Below are 13,412 nucleotides of genomic sequence, written 5' to 3'. Positions count from 1 at the left end.
AGCTAAGGCACCACCGGCATTACGGCTCCAGCCTCATTTGTGCTTCTCAGCCAAATTGTATCCACTCGACGTCTCCGGGACACTCTTAACAACATTCCACCTCCTGCTTCTCGCTGAGCTTTCGTCGGGTGCGCCTTTTTTCACCCCGTTGACGCCCCACGATAATCCCTCAAACCTAGAGCTGCCGCATAGGACTTCTCTGAAGGTTCTTCCTCTTAAGGAGGAAGGGTCTAGGAGGCTTGGTCCAGTCAACTTCGGTTGCGACACTTTTCGTCCTCCCTAACGCGCAGTCGCGTAAAACATCTACTTTCTTTTTTTATACCAAATTTTTAAATCCGTTTCCGTGCTGAGTCGCAGCTGTACGGATATGGCACCGACTGCGTGTGTTACACCTGCTGAGGTATGCACCATGAAGAACGACATCTGTCGTGACAATCTTGGTGTGATCAGCAACCATGGGGAGGAAATGTTGCAATCTCGGTTGGCTGCCAAGGACCTGGTCCTTGATATCTTGAAGAAGCGGGCCGCCGAGGTGGATGTGGACCGCTGTGGAGCGGGAGAGGAGGATGCCTTCTATGTCGCTGATATGGGCGAGGTGTATCGCCAGCATATGCAGTGGAAGATGAACTTGGGCCGTGTCAAGCCTTTCTATGGTAGGTGTTCCCCGTCAGCTGCTCCCATGGACCCCGACTAACTGGCCCCTGCAGCTGTCAAGTGCAACCCAGACCCTGAGGTTCTTCGTCTCATGGCCCAGCTTGGCAATGGATTCGACTGTGCTTCCAAGTCCGAGATCGATCTTGCCCTTCAGACGGGTATCGATCCTAGCCGAATCATTTATGCCCAGCCGTGCAAGACCAAGTCCTACCTCCGTTACGCCCAGGAGGTGGGTGTCAAGCAGATGACTTTCGACAATGCCGACGAGCTGTACAAGATTAAGACCCATTTCCCGGAGGCAGAACTCTACCTCCGTATTCTGACCGACGACTCGACCAGTCTGTGCAGACTGAGCATGAAGTTCGGTGCTTCCCTGGATGTGGCCCAACAGCTGCTCCAGCTTGCTTACCAGCTCGAACTGAAGGTTGTCGGTGTCAGCTTCCATGTCGGCTCGGGCGCCGAGGACCCCCGTGCTTTCCTTAAGGCGGTGCAGGATGCTCGTCTGGTCTTTGACCAGGCCGAGGAGATTGGACACGAGCTGCACACCCTCGACGTCGGTGGTGGTTTCTGCCAGGATACTTTCGAGAAATTCTCAGGCATCCTGGGCGACGCTTTGGAGACCTACTTCCCGCCCAATGTCCGCATTATCGCTGAGCCCGGTCGCTACTACGTCGCCAGTGCCTTTACCCTGGCAGCCAACATCATTGCTCGACGTGATGTCCCGGACCCACTAGATCCTTCCCGCGACGCCTACATGATCTACCTCAACGACGGTGTCTACGGCAACTTTTCGAATATCATTTTCGACCATCAGCACCCCGTTGCCCAGATCCTTTCGTCTGCGGCTAACTCCGAGCAGGGCACTCCGAATTCTGCGACTTCGGAAAACATCTCCTACTCGATCTGGGGCCCCACCTGCGATGGTATTGATGTGATCAGTGAGCGGATTGATCTGCCTGGTCTCCTCAATACTGGTGACTGGCTCTACTTCGAGGAGATGGGCGCTTACACTAAGTGCAGTGCCACTCGCTTCAATGGTTTCTCCGACAACCACGAGGTTATCTACACCTCGAGCGAGCCTGGTGCTTCTGCCCTGCTCAACTATTGATTTTTGACTTTTTGGATTTTGTTTGATTTATAGTTTCTCACTGTTACGCCTTTTCGGGTTTACTGTGTTTGTTTTTATGATTGAAAATATCCTTGTTTGCCATTGCCTTGGACGGTCTACTTGGTATACTTAGCTTTTGCATTTGTGCGTCATAGAGCTAGTTAGACTTTAGAGATTTGACTTGGTGGTTTTTCGATCCTAATCCAGTTTGCTTTTTGCCTGCGCTCGCTTTCTGAGTCTTTTCACTCGCTTTCTAAGATCCTTGCATTTCTTTGTACCATTTGTGCCTTCTGCATGCTCTGTGATTCCAGTACTCGTGGGATGTTCTTATTTGGAAAGGTATTATCAGTTGTCTACCCCATAGAAACTACATATAGATTAGAGGACCTGTCAAATTGACGCCGAAAAAGGCTCCTCTTCGCAATTAGGACTGAAATTCCTTCCCGTCTCGCCCAACATGGTCGGGTGTCTGAGATGTTTTGTCCTCCATATCTTTAAATGATTTTGCAAGCGCCTGTTCTTTCCCCTTATCTCTAATCACCACGCCTAATTTGATTCGGAGGTATAGTTTCCCTTTTCTCTTATAATATAGACCCATGAATGATTGTAAGGTTGCTTTGGCACGGCTCTGATTTGCTGAGCTAAGTAAAATTTGAAGCGGCCACCAACGTCGCCCTTCCGAATGCAGGGTATTGCGTAATTGGTTGAAAGTAGCTCCGGCGCCATCCTGATTGATAGTCGGTCAGAATATCAGGGCATTGGAGCTTCTAGGTCGCAGTGTTATCTGGCATCCAAGTGCTGAACGCCATGCCCGCAGGCACGCTATTCCACTGAAGAGTATGTGGATCCAGGAGCTTCTCACACTCCGCCACGCTCTCTCTGATAATCTTTACCTTGTCCATAGATCGAGGCTCAACGTGGGCCGGATACTCATTTGGCTGGACTGTCAGACCTCCAACAAGGTCTTCAATGTCGTACTTGAAATCTTTGATAGGGAAGAAATTGAAAGACCACATGAGGCGCGAAATGCCCAAAAAGAGAGATCTCTCCGCAATATGAATCCCCTGGCACATGCGGCGGCCAGCTCCAAAAACAAAGTTGTCACGTTTCTTCGTGTCACCAATCGCAGACTGAAAGAGGGTGGTGTTGTCGCCTATGAACCGTTCCGGCTTGAAGACTCGAGGTTCGTCGGACCGATCAGGATCCATGTGAATAGCCCTATTTTAATCCATGTTTAACTCAAATCTCTTGGATGTATTTTCTCGATTCCAAGGTCATCAAGACGAGAGTTACTTACCAGACATTATTAATTACTGTTGCCCCCTGCGGAATTGTGTAGCCCATATACTTGTCTTCCCTGAGCGCAGCATGCGGGACACCAAGAATGGCCGTAGGCATCCATCGTAGACTTTCTTTGACACACCAGCGAATGTATGGCAGGCTCTCATAGTCATCCATGGTTGGAAGTCGATCAAGACCAACCACGCGATCGATTTCTTCCTGAGCCTTGCGTTGTACCTCGGGCCAAACTAGGGTCGCTTGGACGAAGGCATACAAAGTGGCTGCTGTAGTGTCTGATCCTGCCTCGAGCAATGAGCCGCAGATATAGCCTGCCAGATCATCGTCGAAGCCCTCTCTCGTTTGCGCCTGGTAAATGTCATTGCAAAAACAAGGCTGGGAGTGACAATCAGTTTTAAATCGTGGTATACTCTTGAGTGTCACCAGCATGAACATACTAGACTTTTGCCGCTATCCAACGCTTGTTTTGACTTCATCCAGTGACCAACGTAACTCTTCCTCTCGACTGTAAATAATCCCTTAGCATAGTTGACATTTGGGGCCAAGAAGTCCGGCAGTTTCTGCAAGAATGGATAGAGATCCACCAGCTGAGCGCTGGAACTCCCCGCCAGCTCGCCCCACTTTTCAAAGCCCTAGAGAGAATTAGTTGCGAGTTTACGGATGACTAACATTGAATTAGAAGCGCAAGGTCCTACCTCAAATAGCTGTCGGAGATTTGGATCGTTTTTATTGACACAGCGATAACCGTAGATCATTTGGGTGGAGAGAGAATGTGTGAATCTGCGAACGTGGTGGAGAAGGTCGTTTGGGGTATCCAAAAGATCTCCCAAGAGGAAAGTGCTCTCTAGTTCTTGATAAGGGACATAGCTTACAGCAGCCTTGATATTGAGAAAGCTGTGAATCGTCCGGTGAATCATACGCCAGTTCTCGCCGTATCTCTATGCTCACGTCAGAACAATCTATGTATTCGATAGGGTCAGCAGCTAGCTTACCATGACGACCATTCGAAGGTTTCCACTAGCGATCTTTTGCGCAATGAACATGTCCGGGCGGTCCGAGTAGTTTCCACTCCTCTTATCTAGCAGGTCCTTCACTGCAGTGTCGGAGGACAATACGATCATTGTTTTCGTGCCCAGGATTAGCGAATAGATGGGTCTGCCAGTATGGTGAGAGACAGTTCTGTTCCAAGGCGGGAGAAGAGTGTTACCCGTATTCCTTAGCCCATTTCTGTAATTGAAGGTGCGGTTTGGAAGTCGGCATCTAGCAGTATATCAGAATCAGACGTTTCGAAGTCGATGGTCTACGCACAAGATGCAAGTTGCCTAGCAGAGGCACCGTCGGCGGACCAGGTGGATACCCGGCAGGCCTAGAGCCAACCTTGAGTGCCTTGGAGAGCAAGAAAAGGGCTGCTACTGGCAATGGAAGCAAAATGAACAAGAGGCTAGAGCTAATCATGGTGCAGATTAGAATCGTCCTCCGTTGAAGTAACTTGATGAAAAGCTGGTCAATGTGATTCGGGCAAAATTTCGAGTGAAGGGAAACTAACTTGATGAATGACACAGAGGTTGTTCGGTGAGACATATAAGTCTTTCTGGCTAGGGCATTAAAACGCTCTACTCTTGAGCTCGCATGTCCATAATCACTATATCACTTGGCAGGGATGTCAGCATCACAGGTAAGCCTTGATGCGGGGTAAGACCCTGATCCCTGCAGCTTCACTAAGCAGATATGTCAAAACAGAATTATTGGTGACCATTCAAGGCTACTAGCTCAGAACACGGACCACCTTTCTGGCACCTGCATGGGCCAGGCCTCCATCTTGCAAGCCGCAGCAGGGGGCGAAGACGTGAGATAATGGGTGCATGCGCTGTCTCTGAGCATGTAAGGATCATATGAAAAGAAAAGCATATAGACTTAAACGAACAGTTACTGATTAGTCTCTGTCTTTCGCCTCTTAAAATGTCTGGCTTCGTCAGCGAAGACGCTGCGTAACTCCGTGTCCCTAGAGACTCTAAGCACAAATATGCCGCAAAGGAATTCAACTAGATGCATGATAGCTATGAAGAATGCTTGTTCACCGCATGTTCAGCGGCCCGGAAGCCAAATGTCATCCCTGGGCCAATGCTCGAACCACCCCTAGGATACTGACCTCTCATGACCGAATTTTGGTCACATCCTACCGCGTACAGGCCACGGATGGGCTTCATTTGAGTTCCCAAAACCTGCGCGTCCTTGTTCGTTGTAACGCCCCACATGATACTGACGTTTCCTGGAACCAGAGGGAGCGCATAAAATGGACCTTTGATACAAGGCGCGAGGCTGGGGTTCGGCGACACTATCGCGTCGCCATAGAAGCGGTCGTATATATTCTCGCCGCGTTTGAACTCTTCGTCTCGACCAGTATGGGCATACCCGTTAAAGCGGCTCACAGTCTCCTGCAGGGATGTAACATCCACTTCGATCTTGCGCGCCAGCTCAGCTAGAGTCGAGCCGCGAACCAGGTAGCCCTGGCGAAGGAGGCCACCAATAGGAAGTGGCCAGGGTAGAGCCATCCCCATGCCATATTTCCGTATAAATGCCCTGTCCGCGATGAAAAATGCGCGTTTGATGCCTCGCTCGTGCATCGTGCTGACGAACTTTTGGTAGGGCTCGCTCTCATTAGCAAAACGCTTCCCATCCGGGCCAACGATCAGGCTTCCCGGCTTTGCTCGGTCGATGGCAAAATGGGGATAGCGCCAAACCGTGCCGTCTGGGCGATGGAGGAGTGAGAGGGGTGCAGAGATGGCGTTTTGCTTATTTGGTGGCGGTAGGTGCGCTCCTGCTTGCGCGGCTATAGAGATTCCGTCCCCTTGGTTCCCTCGTGGTACCGCCGTCCACTCGTGAGGAACATATTTCTGGCTGGAGGGAGACCTTCCAAGCCCTCCGCTGGCGAGCATGATTCCACGGTGCGCCCGCACGCGGGTGCTCCCACTGAACTCGCGGGACACGACTAAACCCTCGACACCATCTCCCAGGACTGGAGCGACGGCCGCGCTGTTGCGCCAAAAGTCGACGCCCAGGTCAAGGCAAGTAGTGTAAAGCTGTCCCTCCTTGGGCCGAGCGAATGGGCCAAGAACTTCAGCAAGGTTAGGACCCTCCATTCTACTTTATTTGCTTCGTGATTTTTTCGTGACTTAATTTCAATATATATATATATATAAATTACCTTCATCCGAATTACGTACTAACAAATTCTATCTAGTGAATCAGTGTTTGAATAATCTCAACGACACCCAAAAGTAGGATACTATCTAGTTGGTTATGGTAAAATGCATTATCACTAAGATAGGACAGGACCGTTCTAACGATGGTTGAATTTTTGGGCCAGAAGATTGATTGGGGCAAATTGTCGGGAGTTCAAGCAGCAGCATTTGACTCTTCTGACAATCAACGTGATGAATGTCTTGAAGGCACCCGAACCGAACTACTTTCCTAGATCGCAAAATGGGCGAAATCGCCGATAAGAAAAACGATTTTCTGGCTAAATGGTAGGGCTGGAACAGGAAAATCGACAATTTCTCGAACAGTGGCGAAATTTTTCCAAGAGTCGAAGATTCTAGGCGCTAGCTTCTTTTTCAAAAGGGGCGAAGGAGCCCATGGAAACGCCATGAAGCTTTTCCCAACAATTGCTGGGCAGCTGGTGATTTCAATCCCTCAGCTGATCCCAGCTATCCAGAAAGTCATTAATGAGGAACCCGACATTGCGGGAAAATCGTTGAATGAACAGTTTAATAAACTACTTCTTCACCCATTACTAAGTTTAAGACCAACCAGTCTTCAGACTCCAACTATGGTGATAGTGATTGATGCACTGGACGAAGGCGAACCGGATGAGCAGATGCGAATTATTGTCCGTTTATTATCGCAGCTACGCAAATCAAAAGCTATAAATCTGCGAGTCTTTCTTACGAGTAGGCCTGAGTGGCTCATTCTCCAAGAGTTCTCAGACATCACAAGCCGTGAGCATGAAGACCTGATACTCCATGAGGTTTCTGAACCAGTCATACAGCATGACATATCATTATTTCTGCAAAACCGCCTGTCCGAGATTCGGAAAATTCGTTCTTTACCCGAAAATTGGCCTGGAGATGCCGATTTCAGCAATCTCGTGAACTTGTCAGTCCCTTTATTCATCTTCGCCGCTACTGCCTGCCGTATATTTGAGGACCCTCTTTGGGACCCAAATGAGAGCCTGGTAGAGATCCTCGCACAGAAGAACAATGGATCCGAGTTCCATGCGACATATTTCCCTGTGCTTAATCGGCTTCTTGAAAGACAAACAAAGAGGAAAGAGAGGATACTGGTTCACGAGTTTCAAGAAATTGTTGGCACGATAGTACTGCTTGAGAGCCCACTCTCAGTCATCTCTCTTTCACAGTTTATTGGACTGCCTAACGAGCATATTGATCGGAGACTGGACTTGCTACATTCAGTGCTAAACATACCAGAAGATCCGACTCAACCGGTGCGACTATTCCATCAATCATTCAGAGACTATCTCCTGGATCACGAAACACGCGAGAAAACCCCTTTTGGGATAGACCCGAAGGAATTGCACTATAAGCTAACTATGACATGTCTTCCTATATGTGAGAGTTTGCGAAAGAATATATGTGCACTGCCAAGTGATGGAACACATCGTGCAGAGATTGATCGTCGGAAAATCGATGACTGCATTCCTGCTGTAATGCAGCATGCCTGCCATTATTAGGGTCATCGTCTTGCTCAATGCCAAAATATGAATAACGTGATTCATGATGCGTTCCTATTTCTTCAGCGGCATTTTTTGCACTGGATGGAGGCAATGAGCCCACTAGGCCTTACGTCGAAGATACTTGGTATTATTGAAACTATCCAAATAAGCATATCGGTAAGTCTGGAAGACAGACTTATATATACTGTAACTTGAACTTACATTACTAGGAGAGGGAAGAGTATTCCTCAATCTTGGACTTCCTTTATGATGTAAAGCGCTTTGTTCTGAAAAATCTCCAAATAGCCGATGAAGCACCACTTCAAATCTACTGCGCAGGGCTAGTATTTGCACCTCGAACGGCAATAATCCATACAAAGCTCCAGTCAGAGCTTTCTAGTTCGATCTGTCAAACCCCGCAAGTTAACCAATACTGGAGTGCAGAATTACAGGCTCTCGAGGGCCACTCGGACTGGGTTAACTCGGTGGCCTTCTCGCCCGATGGCCGGTTCCTAGCGTCCGGCTCTAATGATGAGACAGTACGGTTTTGGGACACGGCAACGGGTAGCCTACAGCAGACTCTCGAGGGCCACTCGGACTGGATTGACTCTGTGGCCTTCTCGCCTGACGGCCAGCTACTTGTGTCCGGGTCTTATGGTTGTACTATTGTACTATACGGCTCTGGGACACGGCGACGGGTGACCTACAACAGATCTTTAAGGGCCATTCGGACTTGGTTAAGTCAGTGGCCTTCTCGCCCGGTGGCCGGTCACTAGCATCCGGCTCTAGGGATTTGACCGTGCGGCTCTGGGATACGGCGACGGGCGGCCTGCAAGAGACCTGGAACACCAAGGGAGCTGTCTTCAAAATCGAATTCACACAAGATTGCTCATATCTAATCACCGACAACGGCACCTTCGATGTGCCGTCGAGTTACGTAAACCATGTTTCCATTGTGATCTATAGAAATCCGGCGATCTACATTGAACAACGAAAATGGGTAAACGTGAGCGGCAAGAATGTCTTATGGCTTCCTCCTGACTTTCGGCCAACCTGTCATGCAATTCATGAGGATCTCCTTGCCCTTGGACAGGTATCAGGGCTGGTTTTATTTCTACGATTTTGTCTATAGTTTGCGGCTGTCAATGATTTCCATTTCATTTCCTACTCTAATGATTTGTTGACAAAAGAAAGGCTTGGGAGAGAGACCCACTTTATCGCCCTCTAGCGCTAGTACAATGCGTCACCAAGTTCCACAAGGCTTTAGGTCTCATGAAGTAATTGACTACTTTGCGTTGTGGTTTTCTTGGTACTAAGGCTAAGTCCGCGACTCAATTCAGAAAATTCCAGACAGGCGAAGGGAAAAAGGTACATATCACACCGTACTAGAAAGCATCCATTTAGAGAGGCCTCATATCAAAAGTTGAGTGCACAAAGATCAACATGCATGCTTCTTTTTTCTTTGAGGTAATTCGTGAGATGCTTGCCGCCAATGTCGAGACAGCAGCTGGAGAGGGCGAAGCGGTTCGTTTTTTGAGCGCATAGTATGCATGTTCATATTTGAACGATAATTGAATTCAAGTGCTTCTTAGTCTTTTTCTATACGAATGGATGTGACTTAAATTACAATACAAAATCACGTATAGCGAAGCCAGCTCCGCTACTCTATATCATCAAACCAATCGCTCCACAGTCAACTCCGCACCATCAACGGCCTGCACCAAACCCCCCGCCTCTAGCTTCTTCTTCCACTTGGCAGACTCATAGCGAGCCAAGATGAATGTCAAGCGAGCAACAACATCCTCTTCCGCAGACTCAGCCACGACCGTTGACGGCGTACAAGTCCACCGACCAAATGCCCAGTTCAAAATGTAGTACCGACTTCCGGACTCATCAGCCTTCTGTCTGGAAGCCTCAAGATCATCCGAAGTCTCCCCCAGAGGTGTCAGCGATGAGCAGCGAACAATGCCCTTAATCCGATAAACCTCATCCCTCTGTGCAGACGATAGTAAACTCTCCAACGCCTGCACATCCACCATCTTCGACCCATCTGCCTTCAACACAACAGACAAAACCTCGACTTCAGACTGATGATCATGTTTATGCTCATCATCATGTCCATGACCAAGACCATGATCGGCCTCCTTCGCAAACAAAGCTCCATCGATACCCAATAACACATCCACGTCAACCCGTCCCTTCTCGGACTTAACCCAAGGCGTTTGAACGCCCAGATCACCAACGCGATCCAGACAAATATCGAATCGCATCTCATCGCAGTCCTCCCACTTATTGAAAACGATCAAATCCGTATACTTCGCCTGGATCTGCGCTGTATAGCTCGTATCCTCGTATCCCTCCCAATTCTCAACGTCAATAACGCTAATCACTCCATCGAGCACGAAGTTTCCGCCTTCCTCGCGTGCGAGCCGGTTCACCTCCATAGCTAGTGTGGCGGGGAAAGCGCTCCCGCTCGTCTCGATGACGATGCGGTCGGGGGAGACTTCGGTTTGGAGTTGGTTGAGCGCATCGCTTAGTTGGCCGACTAGATTGCAGCATATGCAGCCATTAAGGAGTTCGCGAACACCGGAGATAGATTGTGTAGAGGCGAGTTGTGAGTCTACCGCTAGGTCGCCGAATTCGTTTTTCAAGAGGGCGAGTTTGTAGGTTGCGGGCAGTTGGGGGATGAGGTTTAGGAGGAGGGTGGTTTTTCCTGAGCCGAGGAAGCCGGTCACGATTGTTATAGGGATCGGCGCCATTTCGTGTGTTCTGGAGGTTTGGCCTGAGGAGTGTCGAGGGTGTTGAGGGTGGATTGTGGTGGTCAAAAGTTGGAAGGGTTTCGGTCTAGGATTGGGATTGCCGCGGGGCAGAGGTGGGGCCTGTTGGAGTAAGTATAAATCCAGGACGGGCGACATCACTGAGTTAATCCACCATAGCAACCGAAAAAGGGCAGTAAAATTGGATGGGCATAGTGTATCAGCTGAGAGATATCTGATTTCATGTAATTATGCATTCATACGCTAATAGTATATATTGATGAAGAACAATCCACTCAAGCTCGTAATGGTGGCAGATCCATTGGTGCACCGTAGAAGTCCATAAGTTCCTCTTCCTCTTCTTCCAGATCAAGGGCATTCTCAACGTCAGATTCCTCTTCGACCGCCTTAAAAGTGCTACCTCGAGAGGGGCGACTACGAGAAGCAGAGGCAGCATTGGTCGAGGCGGGTGTGGTCTCCGCTTCAAAAGCTTCCCGGGCATCCTCATGCGGAAGACGAAAAGCCAAAAATCCATCCGGAGCACGCTCGGCACGATCCATGATCTCGTTCATGTACTTACGCACTTCGTCTGCCGGTTTGACAACGCGAGTCAAAGGATCAAGGATCCGGTTGTCAGTGGCGTGGATGCGGAACGTGACCGGCTGCCAGTATTCCTTGAGTTTTACCTCCTTGACGGGTTCGCTCGTAGCACCGGGAGTCCCAGCCTGTTCAGATGTGTTCTCAGAAGGCTCAACTTTCGGCGTAGCATCTGCTGGTACTGGTGGGCTTGCTTGGTTGGGAGCTGGCGTTTCAGGTCCATCTTTCCCTTTCTCGGCCTTTCCCTTCTTGTCTCCTTTCTTCGATTTCGATGTCCCTTTGCCCTTCCCACGGCTGGTGGTGGGATCTGGTGCAGTCTCGATGGGGAAAGGGGCGTTGGGGTCTACTTTTCTAGTGATGAGAAATGAGGCTAGGATGGTGTCCTCATTAGGAAGCCATTCCAGGATTGAATACTCCGGAAAAAGATACCGATCGCCAGACCCAGCATGACCAGAGGTAACACTTCCATATGGAGTCAAAGGGGACGTGAATTCAAAAACGACAGCTTTGTATGATGGACGAGCAGGGGTCGGTGCAGGTCCGGGTGGGCGGTAATAGGGTGCTGGTGAGCCGTACTGCGGTGGACGCGATTGCAGTGGGGGCTGAGAGCCATAAGCTGGTTGCTGATAGGGAGGATAAGGTGGGCCCGGTCGAGGTGTAGATAGCTGAGCGGAATTCGGAGGCGTGGGACGCACCGCAGGGCTTTGCTGGGGGCCTGTAGTGGGAGCGGGCGTGGCAGGGCCAGTTGCTGTGACTGGAGTCGAAACTGGCTGGGAAGGCGCAGATTGAAGTTTGGTGGGCCCCTTTGCAGTTGGCTCTTGCTTAATAGCGGGGTCAGCGGCCTGAGGGGTACTGGATGGTTGGCTGGTTTGAATTGGTGCCGGTGTTTGAGGCTGAACTGCAGATTGTGGTGTTCCCTCGGCCTGAGACTTGACCGGTGCTACTGCCGGCGTTCCAGACGCCTGCGGCTTTTGCGAAGCGTCCTTAGACGGCGTTTGCGTCGGAGCCACAGGCGGTGACTTAGAGCTTTGTTCTGGAGAGGCCTTCGCGCCCGAATCTGGTTTGGGCTGAGATGCATTTGGTGGTGGATTCGCTTTATTTTGCGAAACTGGAGTTGCTGGCTGTTGAGACGGAGTCCCAGTTGAACTTTGTTGGCGCTTTTCCTGCGGCTCTCTCGCTTTAATTATAGCATTCAGCTCATCGATGTGGGCCTGGAAAGCCCGGAGTTGCTCTTGGGATGCCTGGCTAGATGCGACAACTCTCATCAACGCTTTGAGCTCGGGGTCAGCCGCAGCTCGGGTGGCAAGCATCTGAATCACGGGGTCAGGGCTAGGTTTTGCAGGCTGTCCTGGTTGGGTCTGTGGTGGGCGTTGTCCAGCCTGTGGTGAAGGGGCATGGCCTGATTGATGTGGACCGCGGGGCGCAGGCGAATAATTGCCCTGTGGACGCCCGGGAGGGCCAGTTGGATATGGTCTTCGCTGTTGGCTGGAGGGATGTGGTTGATACTGCTGAAAGTTATTTGGGGGACCGTAGTGAACCATTCGTCCTTGTCCTTGCGGAGGGGTGTATTGAATCGGCTGTGGTGCCGCTGGATCTTTAACAGTGTATATCATCGCGTCAAAAAGATGCGGACCAATTGTCACATCACAAAGGCCGACCTTTGACATGGACTCCTTCGGTGGGTTGAGTTTCTCAATCTGTTCGCGTTTGGTCTTCTTTGGTTTTGTGTAGTAGCGAACCAGAATGCCATCGCTGAGCCATTTCTTCTTGGATCGTTCGAGGGATATGAGAAGCACTGCGCTGTGAACGACAAGTCTGGTTAGTATTCTGACTTAAGAGGCAGCAGACATCAAAAATCAAACCTTTCCGCGATGGACTGGTACTCCTTGTCCGACAGGTTGGTTGGTTGCCTTGTTCGCCTAATCGGCAGAGGCTCGCCCTCTTTTATCTTTGACGGCAATGGAGGCTCGACAGGCTCAGGGGGCGGAGACGGGGCACGAGGCGTTGCGGCCTTCTTCTTTGAATGAGACTGAGGTGCGGCGGCTTCGGAGACACGCTTTTTATTGGCGGGCTCGCGCCCAGCGCGAGCGGGGAGCTTGCGCTTCTCGGCCATGATGGAAAGAACTAGATCACGAAGGATTTCGAGCTTAATGGGTCGTCATAGTCTCTCGCGATGGTGATCGACGCGGAGATCGGGAAAGGTGGAAGGGGGAAAAAGCGTGACGCGATAGTCGCGGGTTCATCGATAAGGCTTATTAAATTGCCA

General features: G+C 50.2%; 6 protein-coding genes across 6 annotated transcripts; 2 read left to right on the top strand and 4 right to left on the bottom strand.

The window, feature by feature from the left end:
* Positions 1-367: 367 nt before the first annotated feature.
* N7484_011612 (type III PLP-dependent enzyme) lies at positions 368-1,762 on the top strand (the record flags this gene model as incomplete). Its single annotated transcript, XM_057121999.1, has 2 exons — positions 368-653; positions 708-1,762. The coding sequence occupies 2 exons, from the start codon at positions 368-370 to the stop codon at positions 1,760-1,762; spliced, it is 1,341 nt and encodes a 446-aa protein (XP_056967753.1).
* Positions 1,763-2,529: 767 nt separating this feature from the next.
* N7484_011611 (cytochrome P450) lies at positions 2,530-4,516 on the bottom strand (the record flags this gene model as incomplete). Its single annotated transcript, XM_057121998.1, has 7 exons — positions 2,530-2,980; positions 3,060-3,436; positions 3,499-3,693; positions 3,757-3,999; positions 4,054-4,216; positions 4,269-4,321; positions 4,370-4,516. The coding sequence occupies 7 exons, from the start codon at positions 4,514-4,516 to the stop codon at positions 2,530-2,532; spliced, it is 1,629 nt and encodes a 542-aa protein (XP_056967752.1).
* A 602-nt stretch (positions 4,517-5,118) lies between these two features.
* Positions 5,119-6,201, bottom strand: helE (3-ketosteroid 1-dehydrogenase helE; the record flags this gene model as incomplete). The annotated part of the gene is made up of 1 exon (XM_057121997.1): positions 5,119-6,201. One exon carries the CDS (start codon positions 6,199-6,201, stop codon positions 5,119-5,121), a length of 1,083 nt encoding a protein of 360 aa, XP_056967751.1.
* Positions 6,202-6,544: 343 nt separating this feature from the next.
* N7484_011609 (WD40 repeat domain-containing protein) lies at positions 6,545-9,021 on the top strand (the record flags this gene model as incomplete). The annotated part of the gene is made up of 5 exons (XM_057121996.1): positions 6,545-6,588; positions 6,683-7,565; positions 8,024-8,434; positions 8,506-8,886; positions 8,926-9,021. The coding sequence occupies 5 exons, from the start codon at positions 6,545-6,547 to the stop codon at positions 9,019-9,021; spliced, it is 1,815 nt and encodes a 604-aa protein (XP_056967750.1).
* A 445-nt stretch (positions 9,022-9,466) lies between these two features.
* N7484_011608 (GTP-binding protein) lies at positions 9,467-10,552 on the bottom strand (the record flags this gene model as incomplete). The annotated part of the gene is made up of 1 exon (XM_057121995.1): positions 9,467-10,552. The coding sequence occupies one exon, from the start codon at positions 10,550-10,552 to the stop codon at positions 9,467-9,469; it is 1,086 nt and encodes a 361-aa protein (XP_056967749.1).
* Positions 10,553-10,845: 293 nt separating this feature from the next.
* N7484_011607 (uncharacterized protein) lies at positions 10,846-13,259 on the bottom strand (the record flags this gene model as incomplete). Its single annotated transcript, XM_057121994.1, has 2 exons — positions 10,846-12,946; positions 13,009-13,259. 2 exons carry the CDS (start codon positions 13,257-13,259, stop codon positions 10,846-10,848), a joined length of 2,352 nt encoding a protein of 783 aa, XP_056967748.1.
* Positions 13,260-13,412: the final 153 nt, after the last annotated feature.

Source organism: Penicillium longicatenatum, assembly GCF_028827895.1.
Source record: "Penicillium longicatenatum strain IBT 33135 chromosome Unknown contig_7_segment0_segment0, whole genome shotgun sequence".
NCBI lineage: Eukaryota > Fungi > Ascomycota > Eurotiomycetes > Eurotiales > Aspergillaceae > Penicillium > Penicillium longicatenatum.
The sequence above is the reverse complement of the archived record's forward strand: the minus strand, read 5'-3'. Positions and strand labels throughout refer to the sequence as shown.